The sequence below is a fragment of the Pieris napi genome, chromosome 12 (assembly GCF_905475465.1).
Source record: "Pieris napi chromosome 12, ilPieNapi1.2, whole genome shotgun sequence".
Taxonomy (NCBI): Eukaryota; Metazoa; Arthropoda; class Insecta; order Lepidoptera; family Pieridae; genus Pieris; species Pieris napi.
In genome coordinates this window covers 892,261-920,235 of record NC_062245.1, presented here as the reverse complement: position 1 = coordinate 920,235, position 27,975 = coordinate 892,261, and the positions used below count along the sequence as shown (strand labels likewise).

Genomic DNA, 27,975 nt, shown 5'->3' with positions numbered 1-27,975 from the left:
GATGTTTAAGAAATTTAAATGCTTTTAGGCCTGAAGGGCGTTACAGTCTATGGTGGTCCATCTTTGTATTCAACTTCAGCATCACCTTGATGGCTGGAAGTCTATGGTTCGCTTCACAAGACTTCTTTTGCTTCCGGTGGGGGTCTTACTGGGAAATATGCCCTTCAATTGTTTAAAGAAAGAGTATACTCCTCCATCAAAGACCATGGGTACCATCGGCTGCGATGGCTTTCCTTTTTGGGCGTACCGTATTTTCCCGTCCCGAGATTATTACTTGGAATGGATGGATTCAGTAAAAATATTTTAATCTAAAGCCAATTCGGTAATCAATCGGTTTCGGAATCGAAGCGGTAATACCGTCCGATACTTCGCACACAATTAACGGTATTTATTCCTCGATATTATGTAACTTATATTATTATATGTATTATTAATTAGTCTTTATTTAATATCTTTGTGAAACTGTGGCATAATGTAAAATGTAAAGCCAAAAATGCATTTTTTTCGTCCGTTTAGTTTTAACTATAGAAGGGTAATACCATCCGATGCTTCGCACACACCAGCATTTATTCCTTTATATTATGTTTAATACTATATGTGTTACTGTATAGATTTATGTCAAACGTATGAATGGCGCCAATTGGAATATGTCATATTTAACATGCAAATTGCGCTAGTAAAAACTTTTTGGTGACTTATTTTTTATTGTATTTAGATTTTTAACAGTTTTCTTTGAATTTCCAGTACGACGAGAGCCTCCACGGCGGGGGCTACATGGAGGGTGGGGCGATGTACCACGAGCACCGGCTCGCTCACCCCCACATCCCCCCAGTGCATTACCCGCCGCCCGCGGCGCCGGCGCACGCGTTACCCGGCGAGCCTTTAGTGCATAAACGAGACAAGGATGCCATTTACGGGTGAGTGGGTGGTAAAGTGGCCTTTTGAAATTTTACATACTTTATAAAACTGCAGGGCTACTCCATAATCTTTGAGAACTACAACCCTTGGTCTTGGTCTCAGTTTTCCGTAGAAGTAGAACTAATATTGTCTTAAGTACCCACTACACATTTAAAAAAACTTCAGGTTTTGTTTAATTATTATTAAGTAATAATAGCTAAGAAATTGTATTGGGAATAGAAGTTCTATGTTAGGTTGCCTATTACGTATACAATATATATATAAAAAAATAAATATAAAATAGCCTTTATTCGAGTACCTACCTACCTACTACACTACACTCAGTTCATGTCATGTTTGACACTAGTACTCGACCTCCGACGGAAGTCAAGTGTGAAGGTTTCCTCAAAATTCTTCCACTTTTCTCTAAGTGCTTTTCTCTCTCTTCTCGTCTTCTTCCCACTGGGCCATTCCAAGTAAAATACTATATATATACATACTTGGATGATTATGAAGGATGGTTAATAATATAGCGTCTCAAACAATAATGCTGGACAATAAGTGTAATACTTTCCTTAATGATCCACCTTTTCCAGGCCTTTGATTTGATAACAAATTTAGGGAACTTTGACTTAAGCGTATTAAATAAAATTTTTGAGAGTAAGAGACACGCCCCAAGTTATAAATATACCTACAATTGGGACGTTAACATCTAAAATACCTACGCAATGAGACATCGGATGACGGAGTTTCTTTGTTCGTAAATTATATTTTTCCTTATATAAACCGTTTTTTGTATTCTTAGAAAATCGTCACAACCCGTCACAGTTAAACTTTATTTTGAACCAACCTTTGTGCACATGTTTCATCTGACATAGTTATATAATTAAAGATTAATAAAAATAAAAGAAAATTAACACTAATTTAAAAAGTTTGGTCCCTGTGGTGTACCTTACATTTCCTCGTATTGTGATACTTATTCGCCGAGCCAGAAAAGCACCAGCTCTGAGGTCACCGGTACCATGTGCTAGGCGACAACTTAAATCTTTAATAAGCGCCCAAGAGTCTCTAATCCAAAGGAAACAAAATCGTAGTTGGAAGAAAGACTCTTATATTAGAGCCGTTTGTTATTTTCTGCTCGCTCTGCGGCCGCCCAAGCTTATTGCTTGTCCGAGAAAAAACAAGTAATAACATAGTAGTTTTTTTTAAAATTAATTTCTTCTCACAGTGTTCAGCCGGGTAAAGTTCGATTCCCGGCTGAATGAGCTTTCTATGTACCTACGCATATAACTCTCTTGTACGGTGAAGGAAGAACGTGACACTGCCGTACTTTAGACCTGTGTCAGGCACAGATGGCTCACCTACTTCGAAAAATAATCACGAAATAGATACAGAACTAAAAAGTTATAAGTTTTAATGGAAACTTGTTAGTTGATATATTTATCAAAATATTTTGTAACAGGATTAATTGATAGGTACTATAATCTTAATAGATTAAATTTATCATAAACAGTAGCAAATCTTTATATGCAGAGACATTTGCAAAAGTAAATACAAAGTTTATAAGAATCTTATCGTTTGCAATAATTTAGTATTTCCAATGTTTTTCAATTAGCTTCATAATTGTTTCATATTAATTAGTGTTATATAATGTTTTAATTAGACATAGACGAAATATATATCATTTAAAATTTGAGTTCCTATTCGTACCATTTATTTATTTGTTAGTAATATAAGTAAAAATTGATCATTAACATTTATTAGTGTGTGTATTAGTTGTTTTAGTGAAAGTTGTTAAAAAATAGTTCCGTTTCTCTTTCTTTTCCTCTGATTTTTCTCAATGCATTGTTCAGATCTAATTGTCTTGTTTCGATGATTTTACGTTAAAAGTGCATACTTTTATGGAACAAATAGGCGGAGGCACTCTCAATGCCAGAGGGCTCGCGAGTGCGTTGCCGCCTTTTACAAATTTACATTATTGTGAGGTGGAGCGCCTTTTTTGGACATCATTGTCCAGTGCTTCGTTTTTATATGTAGCGGAGGGTGGTACTTGTACCATTTTCCCAAACCAAAGATTTTTTGTATCTATGGTATATTTAATTCCATAGATTCCCCGACTTCTTCTGTCATGACTCCTCCATACCATTACCAGTAGGTACATCGAGACTATTCGGTTCTCTCCACTCAGTGATAAAATGATGGTCCACAGTCTGGTGGTGATTTTTGTTGGTTAAGAATGGACGCTGATGATGCAAAGAGAATAGTTTAGAGAGTAAAGTCAGGTTAAGGTATGACGTCACGATACGATCAGTCGTAATGAATGGCGTCAGTAAAGTTAAATTGAAGCAGATATGACAACAAAGGTGTCATATCGCAGATCGGTGCACGAACTTTCTATCTGATCGAAACTTGTCAAACCGTATGGTGTCACTGATAGCGTTTAAAAACGCTTCCACTTAGCGGCTAAGCGAATTTAAATACATTTTTATGAATTTACTAGACGCCCCCGCGAACTTCGTTTCTCCTTAATGCCTAGCCTACCTTTTTAGTACATACCAACATGGAACATTTTGCTATGCTACCCCACAGACTGTTCGTTTTTCTGGAATGAAAACCTTTAGTTTTTCTGGGATTTTTTTCTCTGTATAAACCTCAGCGTTCAAGTCATAAGATTTTAATTAACAAATAAAAAAATGGTGTTGATCGTAGACGTAGAGGGGTGACAATTTAGGGTTGTATGTATTTTTGTTACTAAATATATTATAACATAATATATTTAGTAGCCGATTCTCAGACTTACTGAATATGCATAAAAATTTCATAAGAATCGGTGGATCCGTTTCGGAAGAGTATGGGAACGAACATTGTGACACGAGAATTTTATATTTAGTTTGCGCATGAAAAAAGTAGTTTAAAAAGAGGAATCTAACCATCAAATAAGGAAACTAACAACGAAGAAGAGACTTTCCTCCAATTTCGATTTTGTTCCCTTTGGAGTAGAGTACTGGAGTTGGTACTACCGGTGACCCCAGAGCTGGTGCTTTCCTTAACGAATAAATATCGCAATACAGCGAGTTACTGCTAGCGTTAATAATTATTACTATTACTATGTAGTAATACTGGATATTTGTGTGTTGGAAATACACACAGTTCTCTTTAGAATTAATACTTTTTCTTTAGTTTTTGTTCCGGTTTCAGTTTTGTCTACATGTATTATGATTTTTTGGCACTCCTAACCTTATCTATATTATTTAGAAGGTTGCCTGGAAGAGATCGCTCTAAAGCGATAAGGCCGCCAGTTGCTCCTTTTTGTTTATGTCAATTATATTATATTTCTTTTCAACAAAGGGTAAATAAATATATTAAAAGCTATGAATCGCTTGCCTATGCTAGCTTACATAGTATTTCAAATGCATTGTTTAAAGGTTAATCGCCGGCGCAATCAGCTGCCCGCATTTATTACAATTTTATTACCTTATAAAGCGTATTTACTACACAATATGTATTTCTTGTGTAACGGTTGGGTCAATCGTTTAGTTTATTAAAAAATAAACTGTCTATGTTTCTAAGTCTAGTATGATAATTTAGAAAAAAATAAATCAATGGCGCTACAACCTTTTTAGGTCTGGGCCTTGATTTCTGTATCTGTTTTTTGTCAATGTAATAGGCAATTAGGTGATCAGCCTCCTGTGCCTGACACTCACCGACTTTTTAAGGCTAACGCAAGCCGATTTCGTCACGATGGTTTCCTTCACCGTTCGAGCGAATGTTAAATTCGCACATAGAAAATCCATTGGTGCACATCCGGGGATCGAACCTACTACCTCACGGATGAGAGTCGCACGCTGAAGCCACTAGGCCAACACTACCTATTACCAATTACTAAAAGGCCGGCAACGCACTCGCGAGCCTTTGATATAACTGTGGTATCATTAAACAGTAGAACCTCCTGTCCATTTAAAATATAGATTTTCTATTCGTTAATTAAAGATTCCCGCGGTAAGTGCCGCCGCACAATGGTGTGATGGTATCACCATCACGTGCGGCATATCTCCATCTAATCGGCTTCTATGCACCTCAATTATTGCCTTTATGGCGTATTTTGCTGGATATACATCTTAACGTTGAGGTTTTTCTAGTGGTTCTTACATTATGGCTTAGAATGGGTGGTCAGGCATAGGAGGCAGTGATAATAAAAATATCAATGACATAGATGCGAGACCAAGATACATAGTGTAGCGTCATTGAATAGATTATAGAATAAAGTCCATAAAAACTCTATGATGCCAAGCTGATAAATTACATATTAATTTGGTTGTTAAATTAAACTATATATTTATTAGGTCTATAGGATGTGATTAAAATGTATCTTCTCTTTTCCAGGCATCCCTTATTCCCCCTCCTGGCGCTGATCTTTGAGAAATGCGAACTAGCCACATGCACACCACGTGACCCTGGAGTCGCTGGTGGAGACGTCTGCTCGTCAGAATCCTTCAATGAAGACATCGCAGTATTTAGCAAACAGGTAAGTTTAGTTAAAACATAGACTATACAAAAAACTAAGAACATAGACTATAGATCTGTCATAGATTAGGTACGCACAACGTTCAAAAAGTTTACTGTATTCTGCAAAGTTAAGTTTGTATTGAATAAAATAAACTCTGGTTTCTCATGACACTTTCCCAATGCGTTCGTCTGAATAGCTACCGCAATGGCGAAACAAAAAGTTTTCATCTCTTTCGAACTTCGATTACATTTCAAACTTCCAAATAGGATTTTAACGCTTTAACAACGTCCAATTCCGCTAGAAAATAAGTAAACGAGACAGTAATAAAAATCCAGGCAACCCCAATCGGAATCCACAGAGCCATTTTGAAAATGATTCGCGAGTCTGTATAACTTTGTGCACCAAAGTCCATTTGTGTCCATCAGAATTAAAAAAGTAAAAAAAGCGCGCGAACGCATTCGGATATTAAAATGTCGCGCAAAATGGCCGGCGTAAATCAACGGAGGCAATTTCTTGAATGCCTTTAATAAGTATAAAGTGTAATTAGCAACGGTAAATCTGTTATCGGAGTTTCGTATTGATTGTCATGCTTGTTTGTTTGGTTTCAATATCGTCTCATTTGTACGGTAAAGTAATTTAGGTATAATCGATTCGGCGCGAACGTAAAATTTTAATATTTGTAAATTGATTTTCAATACGCTGTGCGCCATGATTATTTATATTACAATAATAACATTTGCGATCGTAAGAAAGTGGAGCTTTTATGTTTCAATCACTACAAATAACAATACAGAAAGGCTTTGTTACGAAATACCATTTTGCGGTTTTAACAACAAATCAACATGCACTTAGGGACACCTATTATTTGTTCGATAAAAAGCTCTCGAAAGAACTAAAATGGAGTCATTTTGTTGCAATTCGGTCGGAACAGGTAATCTGGTAGACCGACAATCAACAGCCATATAATTTTCTTGTATAAATTTATTAAACCACAATACTTTTTCACTTTTTACCCCACAATGCCCTAACAGGCGTTGACACGTTGCGGTAGGATGCAATTTAAAAAAAAAAACTGTCACTTTTGCGTCAAATGTCAAACGCCGGAAGCGTCTTTGTATCGACAAGTTTCACTTTCATTTAATAACTTATTATCAGTCAAAGACACCATTGTGAGCTAATTATTGAAATTAAATTGTATTAATAGCTTTAATATTGCAAGTTGTCTGACCTCTTGATAGCTTCTAGATAATGTCAGTGTCAGAGAACTGACCAGTTCATGTTTATTTATGTCTCTTGACTTAGGTCTGATAAATCGGGATTGATGACATTTAATAAGTATTATTGTTACATAAATATAATGGAATCTGTATCGGGCGACAGTTAGTGATTGTAGTTGAAATATCGGTTGGCGATCGGGCCGTTAGCTGTCATATTTATCATCTGTACGCACATGTAACGCGTAAGCTAATCGCTTCTTTTTAATTACTTCAATAAAACGTTTATCGGCGGCGGTAGCACGTGAAATCGCCGCAAAAAGAGATAAAAATTCGGACCTCCCGCTCTAGAGCACTTTAATAAGTAACGTTCATAATTCATCGGCGCACGAAATAAATCATAAACGGTAAAGTGTTTATTTTCAACGTACTTAATATGTTATAAATTTATTTAAGTGGCATGCGGTACGATTGTGGAGTGATTGATATAGTGCTCTCTGGCGAGCGATCGGTTTAGTTGTGATACTGTCATCCTGAGCTGTCATCGATACATTCGCGGCACATCACTGCCGTAGTGATGCGATCGAGTGACCGCTTATCGAGTGCCTAAATTGTCAACTCGATGTTTTTATTGCCGCTAACTTCTATACACTATCAAAACAAAAATTATCTGATTACACCTCGAGTCAAGTTTACGACCGTTTTATGAACGCAACCACTTTTATTATCTCTTAATGTGGCCAGGTATTGCGTTCGTTATTAAATACTTGTCTTGCCATACGATCTGAATTTAATGAGTCCCATGGACTTATCAAGTGAAAGATAAAACACACGATTTTAATGAACATTTGTCGTACAGCAACTCAATTAACATAGAACAACGTAACACGTAGTTTTAATAACTGCTATAATCTGTGGAGCGAGAAATTAAAAGAGTGGAAAAAATAACGAGTTCCGAACGCGGTCGTGGCTCGATTATTTCTTAACTTTTTATGAATACGTACGGAATCGATTAATAAAATATTTATGGAAAATCGCTACCGACACTAACACCGCGTCTTAAATAATTGGTGATGTTAAATGGAGAAGCATGTATAATGAAAAATAATTGCTGGAATTTTAATGGCCAACGCGTAGATTCATTGAGAGCGATACACAGAAAACGACTCGTATACACCATAGAAAAAGTGTCGCGTCACAAGGTCACTTGTTGCGTTGCGCGCGTTTTTTACTGTCAACTGTCAACTGAGTAAGTTGTCATAAGACATTTGGCCTGGAATGTGGGGAATGCCGGGCGAATATTTTGCACTAGACGAGCGGTGTTAATTAGTGTGTAAAAACACGATACCTATTACGGAAAATTATCGGTTGTTAATATATTAATGACTTGCTTCAATAGGTTTTAATTGCCTAAGAAAAAAACATTTTGTTCCCACGCACTATACAATACCACTCAATCTTTAGTGTGTACCGGTTTTAGATATATATAATTGCTAACATCCGCAAATTCGGGTTAAAACTGTCTACTCTTTTTAAAATGATACGTTCAAAAATCATAACCATTTAGGAATGTTGCCACTTAACGCTGCTTACTTAAGAACATACATTTATTTAACTATAGATAACAGAACGTTGATGAATTCATTATAACATTTATCTAAAACCTGTATTCAAATATAGATTAAATCAAAGACAAACCAAACAACCACAGATTTCATCAGCCACAGATAATTTGGAAAGAGCACCCAAAACACAAATTGCCGCGACAATTAGAAGTACACTGTTAATTATTTATATTAAAATTCATTTATTCAAGATGCAGGCTAGTCGTTGAATATATTTACACCTTAATGTCTTAAATTATAAAGATGTATAGAAGATAAGGCAAAGATATTATGTGTAAAAGATTAAATTATTATGATTTCAATATCTATTTGTTTGCGACTTATTTGACATGTGACTTATTTATTGTCTTATGTTCCTTTTAAATACTGTGGGTATAAAATAAAAATTAATCAGTGCTAAAACCTTTTTAGTTCTCAGTTTTCCGTATCTGTTTCATAATCATTCGTCAATCTAATAGGCAAGTAGGTGATCAAAAAGTCAAAAGTAAAAAATCATTTATTCATATAGGTACACTTATGATCGTCAAAAAAGAAATATACATTAAATGCTTCTAATATTACATTTACTGCCAGTTCTCAAATCAAGGGCGTAGAACGGAAGAGAAGAACTGGCAATAAAGTCTCCACCACTCTTTTTAATCGCCTCCTATGCCTGACATACACCGATTTTTTGGATCTAAGGTTATGGTTCCTCTCGATGTTTTCCTTCACCATTCGACCGAATGTTAAATGCGCATAGAAAGTGCATTGCACAGCTGTTCGAACCAGAACAGATTAGAGTCACGCGCTGAAGCCACTAGGCCAACACTGGTATATAATATATGCACCTAAATACGTTTAAATATACATAACTCATTGAAATAATGAAGAACTTATGGTAACTATATCTGGTAAATCGTAACCTAACACTTTAAGTTGGCGAATTAAGTGCTGGCAACCCTGCCTTGGTTTCTGAGGTCCCAAAATCAAGTGATTACACTAACATTGTGGAGCACACGACTCACCCCATCAATGCTCTATTCGTTTGTCTGTTTGTTTACATCTGTCGTCTCGTTTAAAGCATCTATTGTCTATTGTTAAGGGATTTGGCGCGCAATTTGAGCTCTATGCCGCCATGATCCATTTCGCACGGAAATAATAAATATGGCGTCGCTGCAGCTGTGCGTATGGGATAAAGTCTTTTGATAAAATGGACACATTAGTGAATGTGGGTTTAGTACCTATTTGATTTTTTTTCTAGTCTATGATAAAATGGTGTCATACAAACACTTTCGCATACGTAATATTTTTTTTATATGCTATTTATTATAATAACACGGAACTGATTGAGTACACGAAAACAACATCGAGTCATTGCTCGGAGTTACTGGAATGCGATAATAAAACCATTTGTGTGAGATATTTTCACACTATACTTAATTATTATTGCAATACATACTATGTTTTATTACTTCAACATCGCTAGAGGCTAAATCATAGCAGCGTTTAGAATCTTTCTATTCAAAAGTTAAAAGTCAAAAATTCATTTATTCATATAGGTAACACAATGTACACTTATGAATGTCCATTCCATTCCAAAAAAAGTGTACAACGCCGCTAAAGAAGTTTTCACTTCAAAAAAATCCGGAACACAACGTAAAAAAAAGTACTTTTCTTGCCATAATAATAATGAAATTAGAGACATACGAGAGATGAGGTTTTACTATAACAATGTACTCTTAAAAACTACAGGTTATTGACTTATTATGGCAATTCGTGTCCTGATTGAACCCCATGCGATTGCGTGAGCCACTCAATTAGCGTCTGACACGTCGTTTTTGTACATTAATATGCCGATGGACTAAACATTTCAACACTGACGTCAGACAGGTTTACAATTTACAATGTTCGTTCCTTTTTTGAAAAGCCTCAAACTCAAACTCAAAATAACCGTTCCTTTTTTGAAGAGCCTCAAACTCAAACTCAAAATAACCGTTCCTTTTTTGAAAAGCCTCAAACTCAAAATAACTCTATTCATAACCAAGTACACAGAAAAGATGGTAATTTGATTCTAAATTTAAATTTACTACCAGTTCGCAAGTCAAGTAGAGCGGGCAAGAGGAACTGGAAAGAAACTCTCCACCACATTTAATCGCCAAGTTTTGAGTCATATAGTCTTAACTTTGAGCAGTGCGCTAGTGACTTCAGTGCATCTCTCATACCTTAGGTCGTAGGTTCTTTCCCCAGCTGTGCACCAATGGACTTTCTATAGGGGAAAAGCCGGATAGTTGCCCCACTTTTCGAAAAAGCTTTATATTTTTTAAATATGAACTTGCTGAAAATTATTTAGTATGTATCTCGCAACATTGGTCTTTTATCTTCTATAAAAGCCTATTTTTGTATACATAATACACAATGGTTTTGAATAAATACTGTTTTATTTCACCTCTCAGAAAAGGGATAGTTGCCTACTATGGCGGATAGTAGCCTAGCGTAGAAAATGCTTCGGGGGATACTTGCCTCGTGCGTTTTTATTTTGGATAGAAATAAATTTATATCAATTAGAGTAATCTTTATTATTTATTTAACAGTCTTTATAATTTACTGAGATATTTTATTAAGTACAATTTGAAATATTAAGAAACAACAGTAATTTTTCTCCTTTTTCACCGGAAGTAACTGATTTAACTGCTTTAGCACCTTTCTTAGCTAATACTTTACCAATTTTATTATTGAGTTGGACACCGCTTTCATCCATGTTAAATATTTTATCTGGCTTATCCAGAAAATTATTCTCAGTTAAAATAGTTGTCAAGAGTTTGAAAAAAAATTGCAACTTCTGTTCTGTTGAGACCCTTCGCTCTTTCAATTGATAAACCCTCAGCTTGTCTCAAAGTTATATCAGGATTTTAGCCATTGAGGTCCAGCCATTTTACTCTCATTAATAAAGTTGTGCTTTAATCCCAACTTTGTCTCAATTTTTCGAAGGCAAGTGTTAAGCTATCTTCTGTTGATGAGGCATTTTGCTTATTTATAATAAATATATAAAACTGTGAAGTAGATATATATTTAATTTACAACAAGTTAGAGACAAAGTAAATTCGAATAAACACCAAAAAAACAGCAAAAAAATAAAATCCGTCTTTGCTTGTTAAGAAATGTTTAGTCACTCTAGGGGCAACTATCCGCGACAGTAAGCAGGGCGACTATCCTTTTTGATGCGGATACTTGCCCTTTTTATTTGCGAAATAAATAAAAATTATTTAGCAATAAAACATGATAAACAGTGTAATTTAAACTCTAATGCATGCAAAGAAACAAAAAGTTGACTGAAACCACGATCAGTAATAAAAATATTCAATAGAAATTACTTACCAATATAAATATAACGCCCGTCAAAGTTTCGGCGCGGAAGATTTTTGCTTACACGTACAAAACACTTGGGCCTATTCCGATGGCTTACGTGGCATTTAGGCCTGAAGGGCAGTCACTACTTATTGTAGTAAAGCGCCAATACAAATTATAATCTTAACATAGTTTTTTAAACACCGGGGCATGTATCCCACCGAGGCAACTATCCGGCTTTTACCCTATGCGAATTTAACATTCGCTCGAACGGTGAAGGAAAACATCGTGAGGAAACCGAGATACCCAAACAGTTAACAGCAACAGATGCTGATCACCTGCCTACATCATAAAACAGATAAAAACATCTGAGTCCCAGACCTAAAAAGGTTGTAGCGCCCCTGATTTATTCTATCTTTTCTCATGTCCAATAGAAAGTGCGTCAAACATGCAAAAACCATTCAACGATAAAGACAGTTGCATGAAAACTACGTAATAAATTCGAATCGTTACGCTTGGCTAATTCGTAAATTTTGAATTTTTGATTAGGGAACGCGAACGGAACGGAGGGTTCGAAATTTGAATGCGCCAATGATGGGCACGGTGTGATGTGATTGGTCAATTTCTCGAATTTCATACCTAGTCTACCCTTCGCCTGCGGCTTGACTCCAATTTAATCTGTTTACTTATATGAATAATATAATTAAAATCTTTTGTAATTTAAAGCACGAATGTCCTTTTCGGTGCCGGCCGGTTCGTTGTAAAAAGTTGTAGCGGCGGGCGGTGGTATGGCGGATTTTTTTGACATCTCGCGATAAAAATGGTCGTCAAATGAGTATTAATTCGCACCGGTTAATAATGACATAAATATTGTTACAGGGTGTTTTGTTTTGAATTAGAGCAGTTTTTTAAAACCTTTTTTTTAAATATTAGTTTTGTTCACCTATTTTTACAATCATACTATACATTAAAAACGAGAGAATATTAGAATGAAGATGAGAAATTGTCTATAAAGTATCAAAGGCACTTAAAATACTTCGCTATGAACATAAAAAGCGACCTATAAATAATTAAGTTAATAAAGAAACATTCTGTATAAACTGCGGTGTAATTATAAGAGTCGCAGGCGCATTCCACACAACACGTCTTGGCTTTTCGCTCGCCGCGTTCACCGACTGCGTAAAAGGAAAGTTATTTGACGTTTCTTGTGTAAAAACTGACAATTCTATTGCAGATTAAATAGCCATCTAAATAGTTTTACATGCTCGTTTAGAAATCTGTAAAGAATTCCGTATTTTATCTATATAACGGGCGTGCTGGCAGGAGGCTCACCAGATGTTCAGTGATAGTGCCGCCCATGGACTCGCGAGTGCGTTGCCGACCTTTTAAAAATTGAAAGATAATCTCTGCGTTTACATTAAATATGATTATTTTATTTTCCAAACAACCACCGCTTGGAGTCTCCCTTCGAGGCCCTGGCACAGGTTTCTTTACTTGTCTTTAATAAGACTCAAGCCTTATACATAGAAGTTCTAGTATTTTCTTTCCTTGCCTGACATTACCTATGAAATCTTCGTATAAAAGGGAAGAGGAAAATATGATATTAAGGGTTTTTAACCGGTATTCGAATCCAAAGCCGCCCATTGCTATCAATCCCCATATAAACCTACATATCCTTTATCCCTAAAAATAAAAAGCACATGCATTTGACGTAACCAAAGTAGGTTGACCCGCCGCAAACGTATTTCAAATGAAATGTTTACGGCGCTGGTACTTTTATGGGGTCAACGTAATTTTGCCGAGGTAACCGATATACGTTGGACCCTGAGACGGTTTGAGAATAAGGCAATGGTGGGTCTTTGGGGTGCGGTAAATAAGGGTGGGTCAAAACCAGCTGACGCGGATTACAGGCTATACGAACTATATATTTGCTAATTGTATAATGTGTTTAATTTTCTAAAACGTAAATCGTTTTCGCCATTTTGAATTTATCGCCAGGCTTCTTTATTTGAATTAGGAATTTCGCTTTCTTTTTAAATTTAGAACGCCTAAATTTAAAAAGAAAGCAAAGTTCGAGAGGTTGTAATCATTTTGTCATAGACTAGTGTCTAGACCTCTAGGCATAGATAACAAACCTAGCTTGTGGTTCAGCTTGTGTCGATTTGATTCTTTTTTACAAGTAGGTACATTTCTTCCCTTTTAGTCCACAGTATATGCCTTAGACTCCATTTGACTACTTTTTACCGATAATTTTGCTGATTAGATTTATGATGATTTTATCGGATGTCAAGGCAGAATACAAAATACCATCCGTATCACCTCGACGTCCGTCGTTCCACAACTGAGCGTTTCTTAAGGCAGTTTGTGGCACCAGCTGCCCACTAAAGTATTTCCGAACCAATTCAACTTAGGGTCCTTCAAGAAAAGAGCCTTCTTAAAAGGCCGGCAACGCACTTGTGAGCCTTCTGGCAATGTGAGTAAGGTATCACATCAGGTAAGCCTCCTGCCCGTTTGCATCCTCTTACATAAAAATATAATGAAAATAACAAGTAGTAGGTACATCCGTTTTCCATATTTAAAATTAACTATCAGTTAACAAAGAAGCCCCCCTTAATATACATGTTTAACCTGATCAATGCCGCCTGTTATTAGGGAGCTAGGTTATTTCAATACGAACTGTAACTAAAAATTAATTTACCCTCGCAACCCTAGACAGTGTTGCCCTGTAATTATGGAATACCAGTTTTTATTTCAATTTTATTCCGCTTGTAATTTTAATTTTTAAAATGCCATAGATTATTTGCTAATTATGAAAGTTTTTGTATTAATGTCAGCTGTTAGCTAGCTAGCTTTAATTTTAATAGTAATATATATACCTACAAGCTGCCCCCGCGAACTTAATAACTAATAAATAAAACTTGAGCAGTGTTGGCCTAGTGGCTACAGGGTGCAACTCTCATCCCTGAGGTCGTAGGTTCGATCGCCAGTAATGCACCAATGTGCGCATTTTAACATTCGCCCGAATGGTGAAGGGAAAAATCGTGAGAAAACCGGCTTGCCTTAGACTCAAAAAGTTGGTGTGTGTTGGGCACAGTAGGCTGATCACCTACTTGCCTATATAGTAAAAATGTTCATGAAACAGATCCAGAAATCTGAAGCCCCGACCTAAAAGGTAGCACCACTGATGTTTTTTAAATAAATAATCTAAATTTTCAAGTATTCTTTTATTATTTTCCCCATAAAAACCTTTCTCTCTGAGAAAAGCAATTAATAAAAAAATACTTGTATAATATCATAGATTGAAATAAAATCATTAATTGATTGATTGACCGATTAAGGAACGTAATTAATGAATATTAAACGGAATTACTTGACGTCTTCCTTAATGCTTCATCGACTTTCTATTTATCGTTTATAATACAATGGTTTAGCGAACGAGACTCTCATCCCTGAGGGCGTAGGTTCGATTATCTTAAGGTAAGGTAAAATTAACGGTTACGATTGTCTCAATAAATCCTTTTAAAAAAAACTGCATTGTTATAACAAAAGCAAAATACAAAAATATAAAAGTAATAAACAAACATGCAAACACGGACCCCGATCCCTTTATAGTATTAACTTATAAATGATATTAACAAAACTCACCCGCAGATAAGTTATAAAACATAGCACCATTACACTTTAATTTAACCCCCAGGGGTTCTGGGGGATTAAAAAGAGCATGCAATATTCATATGCTTTTTACACGTCTGTGGTTGTTTAGGGTTGACTATAGTTTTAAAAATAGCGCGAAATTAATATATTTCTTAATTTTTTTACGTAAAAAGTAATGAAAAAGAGTTAAGATTTATACCAGAGCCAATTATAATAAAAAATGTGAAAATTTTGTAAATTTAAAAACTTTTTTAAGAGTACAGACTACTATTATAAGCAAAATATGTAACCTATTATTAAAAAGAAATATTTTGACTAAAACTGGCTGGAGAGAAAAAAAATGTTTTGATACTGGCCATTATTAAAAAATGAGAATGTATTCAAGTTTTTATCGATGAATACAAATATAAAAGCGAAAGATGCAGGATTAAGGGGCAGATGTATAACTTTTTTATTTTAATCTTCTTTACGATAAACGTTTAGTAAAAATGAATAATAATTTTAATAAAAAAGTTTTTATACTAATCCCCGTTAAGTATTTGTTTGGCTTGAAGTTTATACTTTAGAATGAATAATAATAATAATAGCCTTTATTTTTGTAAAATGCTTATCCTAGTAGGTACACAAAAATGTGAAGTACTATAAACACTAATAATTAATCGGCAAACCGGTTAATATCTATCTTACAGCTTGTCTTTGGACATTGGCCTCCTCTAAGAGCTTCAACTCTTCTCGGTGTCTAGCTTCACGCCACATAGGGCCTCCTGCTCTACTTATATCTTCCTATCTTCATATTTGTCTTCCTTGTTTTCTTTTGTCATAGCTAGAAAGCCATTCCGTCGCTTTATTCTTTCATTTATCTTTGTCTTCTCTCATAATGTGTCCTGTCCATTTGCATTTCAGTCTTTCACTAGAAGTAACAGCATGTCTAATCTTTGTGTCTGTCTTTTATTTCTTCTAGATTTACTCTTTCAAAATATACCATAGACTAAATAATCTTTGTATTCCAAATAGGTTTTAACATAAGAGTTTTTATTAAAACGTATTGACCGCTTAAAAGTGCGTTGACCGTTTCAAAATTAAATATGGCGGGTATGAATGCAAATTTATTTATTCGATTTTACCCTTGTATCTCAAGTGCGGACAAATAAACATACAGGGATTGTATACAAAATCGGGGAACACGCGTACTTTAAAAATAAACAGTTTTTCATCAGTCAGCCCCGAAATATAAACGCTTTGATCAAATAATCGATCGGTTTGGGGAGATTAATTCTGTGACGTCATTGCTTACGTCACTACGTGTATGTTTATAATGCTGTAGGGCTATTCTGAAAAACCGATATAATTTTCTGATGTCTGAATTGTCTAAGACAACGCGCTGCAAATTGACGTCATCAAAAATAAAAGAAGAAATATTTCGGGAGTGCCATATAAAAATCAGTTGTAGCGACAACCTTTTAGGTCTGGGCCTCAGATTTCTGTATCTGTTTCATGATTGTCCATCTAATAAACAAGTAGGTGATCAGCCTTCAGTGCCTGACACACCGATTTTTTGGGTCTAAGGCAAGTCGGTTTCCTCACGATGTTTTCCTTCACGAATGTTAAATGCGCATAGAAACTCCATTGGTACACAGCCGGGGATCGAACCTACGACATCAGGGATGAGAGTCGCACGCCGAAGCTTCTAGGCCAACATTGCCACATATATAGCTTTGGTATATACTGTATGTATACAATTGTCTAATACCTTTTGTCTAATCAAGAACTACGTAAGTGTGCACTTAATAGCTTAGTTGAACGCTAAAATCACATATTCCCTGCGTTATCCGGGCGTTTAAGCGTCCCCCTGGGGGTAATTTGGACCAGGAGGTCAGTTTTTCGGCCATTAACGCGATCAGAGGGTTGAAAAGTAGATCGTAAAGGTGTAATCACGAGTGGAGACGCGGTATGTTTCAAGTTTATTGCCTGTGCGATGGTTTAAGCTTTAACTCATTGAGTTAAATGTTAAATTAACCTTATGTCTTAGATTATTATACATACAATACTATCTATGTAAAAGTCTGACCTGCCGTCAGCACTACAGAAAAACTAAGAAATTTTGAGCGGGTCTGGCGTAAACAAACAAACAGCTATACTTTCTTCGTCAATCGCCACTCATCATTCTTCTATACAGATGAATTTACAATTTAACTTAATTTGTACCGTCAGTTTTTGCAGCACAGATAATGAGCAATACTTGATTAATCAAATAGAATGACGTCTCGTACAAAAACATAAGTGACCCGTGATTTAGAAGACAAATCATTCCGAACGAAATAACAGGTCCCGCACTAAAATTACACGTTAGTGGCAACTGTCAAAAACACGATCACGCCCTAATATAAATTAATAAATCAAATCTCCGTTAGTGACAAAACGCATCAGAGTCACAAATCGTCAGACACCAAGATCGTAAATCAACTTGCATTCTTGGCGAGATAAAAAAATTACCCAAACACCCTGCGAGCGTCTACCTGCTCGTATCTTTAGAATTTCTTGTATTAAAAATAAAATTTTCGAAGGCAAAGCAAAAAATGCAAGAAAAACTTCGTATTCGCTGTCTCGCTCTGGCTGTCTTGTCTTCATGTGGACTAGGCCATCTGCTTTTAGACTTTCATCTTTCTTCTCTTCATTTTCTTCTCAATTCATAGACATCTTCCAATACTTGTATGATTAGTTTTTATTATACGCTTACATAAGAAACGTTCGATTTTCAAAATAATAAAACCTTCAAATGTTTAAAGACAACTAACAATTTGAAAATCGAATCACGAAATACACTTTGAGGACAACGCCCAACTTTCACGCATTTATCAGTGAAATGCAGAAATCCCCATTCGTCCCGGCGGGGGTATAGGAACATGTGCAGTGTAGAATAACATTTTTTTGTGCGTACGCGTCATTACTTGATCCGACCCCAATCCAAACGAGTTTCGAAGCTCACCGTTGCATATTTTCGATGTTACGATCACTAAAATATTTATGAATTCCACTTATGAATAGTTTTCTATAATTTACATATTTATGGCGGGGCCGAGCAAACAAAAGGTCCGAATTTGTATAAACTTAACTTTATAGAGAATTTACGACTCACTCGTTCACAAGTAGTTCGAATTTTATGGATCTCAAAACGTTCGCAGTTCGGACCACACAGTATTTTTTGGTTAGCGATTTACGTTTCTATCCAAAGATATTGAACTAGACTGAATGAACTTAAGTACTGGAACAAAAAAGCTTACTAAAATTGATAAGCAAACGAAAAAAAGCTCCATTTAAAATTAGCCTTTATTCTTTATTGGACAAGTGCGTTATTTAATTAGCATCACCAAACTGCTTATTATCCTAAGTAAGGTATAATCGAAAGCATCAAAATCGTTACCAAACGCGGTACCCTGTAATTTTTAATAAAAAATCTATTTATACGGAGCTGAGAAGGCTACCTAAGATTCCCGATTGATCGATTTCGTCAAAGATTATTAAATCCGTGTAGACAATTTTGGCACTTGTCACCCACAACATATGATCGAAAATCATAAGAGATTTGGGAATTTAATGGTAAATTATTCCATACATTTTGGTCCTCCTATTTCATAAGTTTTTTGATTGACGGCGATGTGCAGGTGTTTTTTTTTTAAAACTCAGGCTTCTGAAGTAGTTAAAATTATAGTGTATTAATATCTGTTACGAATTTTATTAATAGGATGCGCGTGCGCTTGTATTCTTCCGGAACTATAAATGTCACGTTAAAATATGTCCAATCATTTTATTGTCTTATTAGGGCTTCCTTTATACGTTTAATGGTGGACAGGAAAACATTTCAAACATATATATCGTATGTAATATTAACTTTGAACAATATAATATATAACGACTTAACTTATATAGTAATAATGACTTATGACACATTATTTAAACTTGTTTTACTAAAGTTGAGTCAATATAAATAATAGAAATTGATTTTTTAATTAAAAATAAACTAAATCTAAGTTTTATATTACAATGTGTTTGTAAGAGAGTGTTGGCCTAGTGGCTTAAGCATGCGACTCTCATCCCTGAGGTCGTAGTTAAGATTCCTGGCTGTGCTGGACTTTCTTTCTAAGCATTTAACATTCGCTCGAACGGTGAAAGAAAACATCGTGAGGAAACTGGCCTGCGTTGTACACAAAAAGTGTGTGTCGGGCACAGGAGACTGATCACCTACTTGCCTATCAGATTGATAAATGATCATACAGATACAGAAATCTGAGGCCCAGACATAAAAACCCTTAAAATTACACTGTTTTATAATTTTAATAACAATCCAATATTTTTTTAACACTTTTTACCAGGTTTGTCAAATGTTTGACATAGTATTGTGATTGTCAAAGACTGAATCTTGTCATAAAGTGACAGGAATGGGAATTTGTATCTCCGTGACAAGACACAAAGGCCTACGGTGCATTGATTCAATTAGCTTTACAATTGGCCTAAAGTGCACAATAGGACCAGGTAGACGGACCATGAATAGGCCCGACAATTGTCGCTGAAGAATTTAAGTTATATTTATAAAAAGAGTTTAAGTATGATTTATATGTGTGTCTTTCTTGTGAAATTTGTTTAGTTTCGCTTAGTCTTGGGTTAGAGGCGGGTTCCACGAAGCTTTCATGAGAATTTTGCCTTTTGATTATCACAGAAAATGTACTATTCAATAAATTATTTTTATAAGCATTGACTTTGACTAATAATGTAAACTGTAAAATTCCTTAAGACAAATTTGCGCGCCATTGTGTGTGACAGAATATGCGAACTTTGTACCACCTTACACATTTTTGTACCATATTCTTGGAATAAATAAAATATAATTATTATTACAAAGTATTATTTCTTATTTTTGATAACTTAAATAAAGTGATGTATTTTTTGAGTCAGTGATTCATTTAAATAAAAAATAGAGTCGGAAAGCCTCTATCAACAAACGGACAGAAAAGTAGCTGACCTGCTATATATACACATACACATATAGCCACGAAACTATGTATAACAAAAACAAAACCATACTCAAAGCATCGCGTGGGTGTCGTATTAGCATTTAATTTGACCAAAAGTGGGGGGTTTCGGGTCGATGAGCCCCCAAATGAGGGACTTCCTCCATGAAGAGGCGTGACCTCACGAGATTGGTTGGAGATGGGCATACGTCATAGGTCACTGACCTTATTTAAATAAATGGAAAATAATGCTATATTAATATTTAACGATAGCTTTTCAGGTACACGGCCTTGTGGGATTATATGTTATTATTTCTTGTACTTTTAGATTCGTCTTAACTCATGCTATGTTAGCTAACAATAGCCTTTAAGTGATTTATAAGTTACACAAGTATTTATCACAATCACCATAAATCATATGTGGTGTGTGAAATTTTTTACATTCGCTTCAGTAGTTCTAGAAACTTTAATTAAACTCAAAACTATTATAAAAATAAAATAAATAAATCAGTAATCAGCTGTGCCTGACATACACCGACTTTTTGGGTCTAAGGCAAGCCGGTTTCCTCACGATGTTTTCCTTCACCGTTCGAGCGAATGTTAAATGTAAATAGAAAGAAAGTTCATTGGACCTACCGGGGATCGAACCTTAGGGATGAGAGTCGCACGCTGAAGCCACTAGGCCAAAACAACTCGATACTATTAAAGATGTGATAAATGTATAGCCAGTCTCTATAGTATCATACAAAGGCTTTCACAATTGTGGCACTATAGTACTTAAGGTATTACATTCGAGTGCATGACCCTATCTTAATAACAAAGTTTCATTACTTGTTAGTTGTTAAAAACAAGCTAAAGCCACGTTTTTGTACGTATTATTTTCATTTTACACAAAAAACTATGACATTTAAAATTCCGCCAGCGTGCACAGATGCGTGATAGTATAGCATTTCCGGTCAAGAAAAAAGGTACTCATAGACTAAGCGAATAACCAGACCGAGCAAAGAATAGACTAAAGAGGGAACTAAGATTTTTAATTATACACACACTATAATAAATAGAATATTTAAAAAGTTTGGTATTGCTGGCATTTCCTCGCTGTATTGTGATACTTATTTATTTTAAGTTTTTCAAATCTATTGTTAGCTTAACTAAAAAAATAATAATAAATATCTGGTTTTATCCTCATACAAATAACTAAGTTGAATAAATCAAATCGTACATTATTCGCCTTTCTGTAAAGTTATAACGTGTTAATAATTATGATAATTTAAATCGTAGAAGTGTTTCTCTATGATTTGTGTATCTATGATAAGATCTATAGTCTTTGTAGTCAACGAAGTGTAACCGCTAATATTAACTGACGCGATGTTTTCGTTCTATTTTTGAATTTCTACCTTGCAACTGTGCGAGTTTTCGTAATTTTTATGTGTGTAATTATTTGTATTCATCTTTTGTGTTCTTTGTTATGAACATAACAACCACAGCAATAAACTTCTTATGTAATTTATACAATTTAATGATGTTTTTGTTGATTTTATTAATAAATAATTTTCTTTTCTTCCAGATACGTCAAGAGAAACCTTATTACATAGCGGATCCGGAGGTTGATTCATTAGTAAGTACTTCATTCATATATCACACTTTAGTGACCAAATAATTTACAATTTGATTGCTCAAATCTAAAATTAACTGGCAACATCGGCAAATAAAAAAGTATTGTATGTCATAAAACCTTGGAGATTTTTGTCCCCCGCGGCTAGGGTTGCCATTAACGTATTTATAGATTTCGTATAACTACAATTATTGTCGTAAATCACTTTGTTTTATAGTAAGGGCTGGAGAATATTATAAAAGCCTTATTTGTTCAGGTTTAAAGATTTACACTAATTATAAAGGGTCTTCTACAGTGCTCTTAGATACTTGACATTTCTTTCATCTTCTTTCTTTTATCATTTGGACATATGTTTATAATTTTTGACAGTTCAGTAAATAATTTTATTTGAAATGAATTATTATTCAATAATACTTAAAAATTTATAAATAGAAAAATACAACAAATTTAAAAAGCTTGGTCCCTATGTACCTATAACACTGGCAGGAATTCCTCACTGATATTTGAGGCGAGGAAAGCAACAGCTCGGATCACCGGTACTAACTACCAAGCGCCAACTTAAACTACTAGCACTTGAACACCACGGCCCAAGAGTCGCTGCTCCAAAGAGAATAGATTGTAGATCAATTTGTAATTTTCCGTTTTAATATAATATATTTATTAAATATAAAAAAATCGTATTAGATTACGATGTAACCTTTAAGAGACTGGCAACCCGTGGTCTAGCGTCAAACAAAAAATTAAAAAACACGCCGACCACCCACCAGCCCGTTCGTTACGGATACTTAACCGATTTTGGACAAATAAAATTTGAGCCATTACGAATCGACGGTGGCCATTCATGCCTCGGATTAGAATTAAACATTATAAAATAGGTTCACCGTGGACAACGAAATGACATGTCAAAATAGTCAATTTCTCTTGCGTCCATTTTTGTTAGATTTCTTTCACATATGGAATGTGTTATTAGAAAAGCAGTTTTTCTAGACTTAGTAGTTAGCTAGTTCTCTATCTTCTCTTCCTTAATATCAGAACAGGCACTGAATATAGGTGATATTTATTTACTGACGTTCATAAGTGTACATTGTGTTACCTATGAGAATAAATGATATTTTGATTTGAATCTGAACTTTTGAGCTTATATGCTGAGTTTATAAGTGTTTTAATGGACGCTCTAACCTCGACGTCTATCATTCCACAACTGGCTTTTTAAGGCTCTTTCACGCCCTATTGCCCTCTAAGCTATTCGACCTACAACCCACCCATACCCCACAACATCATGACGTTCATCATAATACAACCGAGCTTTTTTTTAAAGCTTTTTCGTGCCCCGCTAAGCTTAGAATCGGGATCATTTTGACATAGGATACTTCTCACTAATTTTTATATTGTGATATTCATCAATCAGGCTTTCAATTTATAAGGCCTTAGTTAAAAACCTTAATATTTAAACGTTATGCTATCATCAGGTAGATCAAACAAGACTAGTGAAACAATTTTCCCTTCGCCGTCTCCATTGTATCTTGAACGGTAGCAGTCACAAACATTCTGATAAGCACATTGATAAGGAACACAAACAGAGCTTTCTTGGCAGTTTTGGGTGTCTTTTTGAGCTTTACTAGACGTTTTTATTTAATAAATGTGTTGCTTGTTTCTTTGTAATGAATACGGTCTCTGGAAATATAATAATATAATATATTTAGGACATATATAGCGTATGTTACGGGGTGTACATTTGAAATCGGTCCAGCAGTTTATGAGTTCTTATGAAGTTTTTCATCTTGGTATGACACCGTTATAAATTTTACATTTTTATTTTGCAGTATGATTTAGTATTATTATTATTAGAGCATTATTATAGTGGTTAAGTATAGGCCACCTACGTTTTATGGACCTACCTATTACATTATATCTCATATTTAATTTTGTATTGATTTTTTTTATTGTTATCGACTGCGTGCCTGTCTAGTTTTAGCAGTGTTTAGCAGTAAATTAACAATTTTAATTTGTGATTCTATATTCTTCACTTTTCGAGCCAATTTCAGAGCAGTTGGCCTAGTGGCTTCAGCATGCGACTCTCATACCTGACGTCGTAGGTTCGATCCCCGGCTATTGGACCTTCTTTGAGCGAATTTAACATTCGCTCGAACGTTGAAGGAAAACATCGTGAGGAAATCCGGCATTAGACCCAAACAATCGATGGTGTCAGAAATAATCATGATACAGATACAGAAATCTGAGGGCCAGACCTAAAAGGTTGAAGCGCTACCGAATCTTACCTAAAGATTTAATAAATTAATTCTAACATTATTATTCCGTATAGCTATACATTGATGAACTTTTATTACTTACAATTACGTAGCAACAATTTTAATTATCCCATTACCCATTATTGTAAAGCCTTAATTCAATGCGAAATTGGTTCAGCGGTTAACCGTTAAAGCCTTTTCTCAAGGTTGTCTCATTAACCCTGCAAATACCCAGGGGCTATTGTCCCAAGACCCAGCTGACACTTGGTCATATCCCGCTTGCAATGTGTCATTCATACATCAATAGGTGTTTAAACTATATATTTCTTTAATTATGTATAGTTTATTTTTTATAAGAAAGTCTTTAATAACACTACTTACAATCTCTATTTATAATACATGACCTGTAAATTCGAGTCCTGGGGAATAATTTTTTCTGTTCTGCACAGTCAAACCTGTACGTACTCAATATATTGTTTCTACTTTACTGAAGTATTTCCGAACCGATTCGACTAAGGGTCCTTCAAGGAAAGAGCGTACTAATTCTAAAAAGGCCGGCAACGCACTCGCGAGCTCTCTGGCATTGAGTGTCCATGAACGTCGGTATCAATTAACATCAGATGAGCCTCCTGCCCATTTGTTATTTAAAAAAGAGCTTTTAAAAGTTGCAAAACTAAATTTGACTAATCATATCAAAAACATATGTTTATCATTATGATGGTATAGTATTCTGTTTGTCAAAGATCAATAGTTTGTTTTTGAGAAGTTCAAACTTAAAACCCACAGTGTTTATTGTGCCACCACAGATTAGTTATGGGTGTAGGGTGACAACTATTTCATATTAAGGAAAAGATATTTAAAATATTCAATACCCTCGTTCTAGGCTTCAAATGCTGGAGAAAATGTGATTTTATGTTACTTACACACAAAACAATTTAAATAATCCATGGGGATACCATGACACTTCAACAAAAGAGCGTACCAATTCTTAAAAAGCGGGCAACACACTTGCGAGCCTTCTGGCAATGTGACTGTTCATGGGCGGTATCACTTAACATCAGATGAGCCTCCTGTCCGTTTGCCTCCTGTTACTTAAAAAAATATTTACACATACCGTTATTATTCAAAGTAATGTTACAACACCCTTGCTTGATGCACTGGTTCATAAATTGATAATTCTAGGCTTTAATTGCCACACCCCTTGTTTTATAATTAAGTTTTATTTCTAGTTAAATTTATGTATAATGGGACGACTAATTATCCTATAAAATTTGACTGCATGGTTACTACAGGTCCCCAAACGCAGTGAAGTTGTTTGCACACGTCACATCTGTGTTTGCTCCTGCTGCATTTTGAGTCGTTTAACACCATCAGATAGGGTTTAGCCTGAGTCAACAATACTGTGAATAATTAGGGAGATATCTTTAGAATGTATTAATGTATAAACTATTATTTTCCTTCCTTAAAACAATGATAGGTATCACAACAGTATCTCATTAGTTTTATAAAACTCATTCCGCTGCTTCTGCGGCCCCAAGAAGTGTCTTGGACATCGAAATGTTAACATCATACCCGCGTTTCAGTTTTAAAAGCAAAATTTATCCCACTATTAAGGATATATCCAACTCCTTGGCCTTGGTCCTTCGGGCCGGACTGTCAGTGGTTATATCGATCTAGAATTTTTTTATAGAACAGAGGGCAAACGGGCAGGAGTATCACCTGATGTTAAGTTATACCGCCGCCCATTTAATGATAGAGGGCTCGTCTTACCGGTATTTAAGAATTGGTACGCTCTTTTCTATAAGGACCCTAAGTCGAATTCAGAATTGGTTCGGAAATACTTTAGGCTAGTTCCATATACCTAGTGGTGCTATACCATTAAGGTTGGAGGAAGAGCAGCAGTATCCTTACTTCACATTAAATTATGAACAAAAGAATATATGAGATGGAAAATAAAAACATATATTTCCTTCCGTAAGGTTTATTTTCCCAACATCTTGGCCGATAATTCCTCCACAGATAAAAATATAACAACTTTATGACCAGTAGCATAGAGAACAAACATACCCCATGTTTACTGTCACTTGACTTTTTAGGTTCTGGGTTGACTTTTGTTCTAACAGACTCTGTGTCATGACTTCAATAATTCAAAGAGCACTTAAATTATAACAGTTTTATATTTTATCAAAAATAAATCTCTCATAAACAATATTTACCTTTTAAAAGGCCATTTTAAGTTGAAAAGCAATTCATCGTTTGCATTTGTAAGTCAATAAGATCGACCACACCCTATTTAATCAATTGTCTTTAATCCAATATTTATATAGCCTTAATAAAACAGACCTCCCCATTTTGCTATTAGATTATAGAAAGTCCTACTAAAAAGTTTTTTTAGATAAAGAATAGAATAACAAACGTTTTTAGCTCTGAGCCTCAGATTTCTGTATCTGTTTCATGATTGTCAATAGGCAAGTAGGTGATCAGCCTCCTGTACTTGACACACGCCGCCGATTTTTTCAAGCAAGCCGATTCCCTCACGATGTTTTTCTTCAACGTAAGAGCGAATGTTAAATGCGCATTGAGAGTCCAAGCCGGGGATCGAACCTACGACCTCAGGGATGGTGTCGCACGCATAGCTACCAGGCCAACACTGGTGTACTTTTATAACCTTAATTTTGAGGCATAACTCCATGTCCAATGCCCCAAAACGGTATCATTTGACCGTAGTCACACATAAATAACATTATTCACTCAAGACACGTCCAAATAATCACACACAAATCAATTATATTAAAAATGCATCGCTCGTCTATCAAGTTGATTTATCGAAAGGGTTCTTAGAACAAATGGCGTTATTACCAAAGTGTGTTATACTGTTTGTTTGTATGCGCTAATATCGGGACAGAGATATATATAGTTTTAAAATATAAAAATACCATCCGTATCACCTAGACGTACGACGTTTCATAACTGAGCGTTTTTAGGGCAGTTTTTGCCGCGTACAACCACTATGTGAAGTATTTCCGAACCAATTCCACTTAGGGTCCTTCAAGAAAAGAGCGTACCAATTCTGAAAAGGCCAGCAACGCACTTGCGGCTCGTAATTTTAGTGTCCATGGGTGGTCGTATCACTTAACCGTTTACCTCCTATTATATAAAAAAAAATTATGTAAAAACCGCAAATTAATTTTATAAAATGATCTAATCAATGATTTTAATACATCCGTACTCACGATAGAACTCTGCGTACTTTAATGCCTAATTAACTAACGAGAGCTTTAAGGAAAATTTTAGTAATTTCTTAGTAGACAATGGCTATTTATTTCGCCCTAAAGGGCAGGCTTTAGTCTTTCGCCCATACCTCTCGTCTATACGTAATTATACCTAATCTAACTTCTAATTTAAAAAATCGTTATGTTTTGAAACGTGTGTTCTAATTTTTTTTTGTCCACAGATGGTGCAAGCGATACAAGTCCTACGGTTTCACCTCTTAGAATTAGAAAAAGTAAGTGTCTTTTATATAACGAGGGAATACATTATGGAACCAGTTTTGATCACCTGACAATATTCGATTATACTCACAACGATCGAATCGAGATAAGATATCGATGACCCGTTCGGAATTTGAAATTTTGAATTAGTTCTTTTTGATATGGAATATCGGTTTTCAAAAATGGAATACGGTTCTAGTCTCGTATTCCATTTTTGAAAAACTTTAGGGATCTGTCAAATACTAAATATAGTTACTGTCTTTTTAATTTTAATTTTATTATTGACCGTAACTTTTGATAGTAAAATATAGTATAGCAATTTCATAATATGATATTTCCCATATCAATTGCAAACCTGTCTGCGCTATGTTGTAACGGTGTGTAAGATCAATC

The 27,975-nt window shown here is 35.1% G+C and overlaps 1 protein-coding gene across 5 annotated transcripts in view; it reads left to right on the top strand.

Moving 5' to 3' along the window:
• The window catches only part of LOC125054947 (homeobox protein homothorax), a 243,372-nt gene that overhangs the window by 12,439 nt on the left and 202,958 nt on the right, over positions 1–27,975 (top strand). For all 5 annotated transcript variants that reach the window (XM_047657101.1, XM_047657100.1, XM_047657097.1 and 2 more), the window contains exons 2-5: positions 745–917; positions 5,281–5,422; positions 21,795–21,845; positions 27,546–27,596. In XM_047657101.1, the coding sequence (XP_047513057.1) occupies positions 745–917; positions 5,281–5,422; positions 21,795–21,845; positions 27,546–27,596 (417 nt within the window). The remainder of the gene's footprint in view (positions 1–744; positions 918–5,280; positions 5,423–21,794; positions 21,846–27,545; positions 27,597–27,975) is intronic.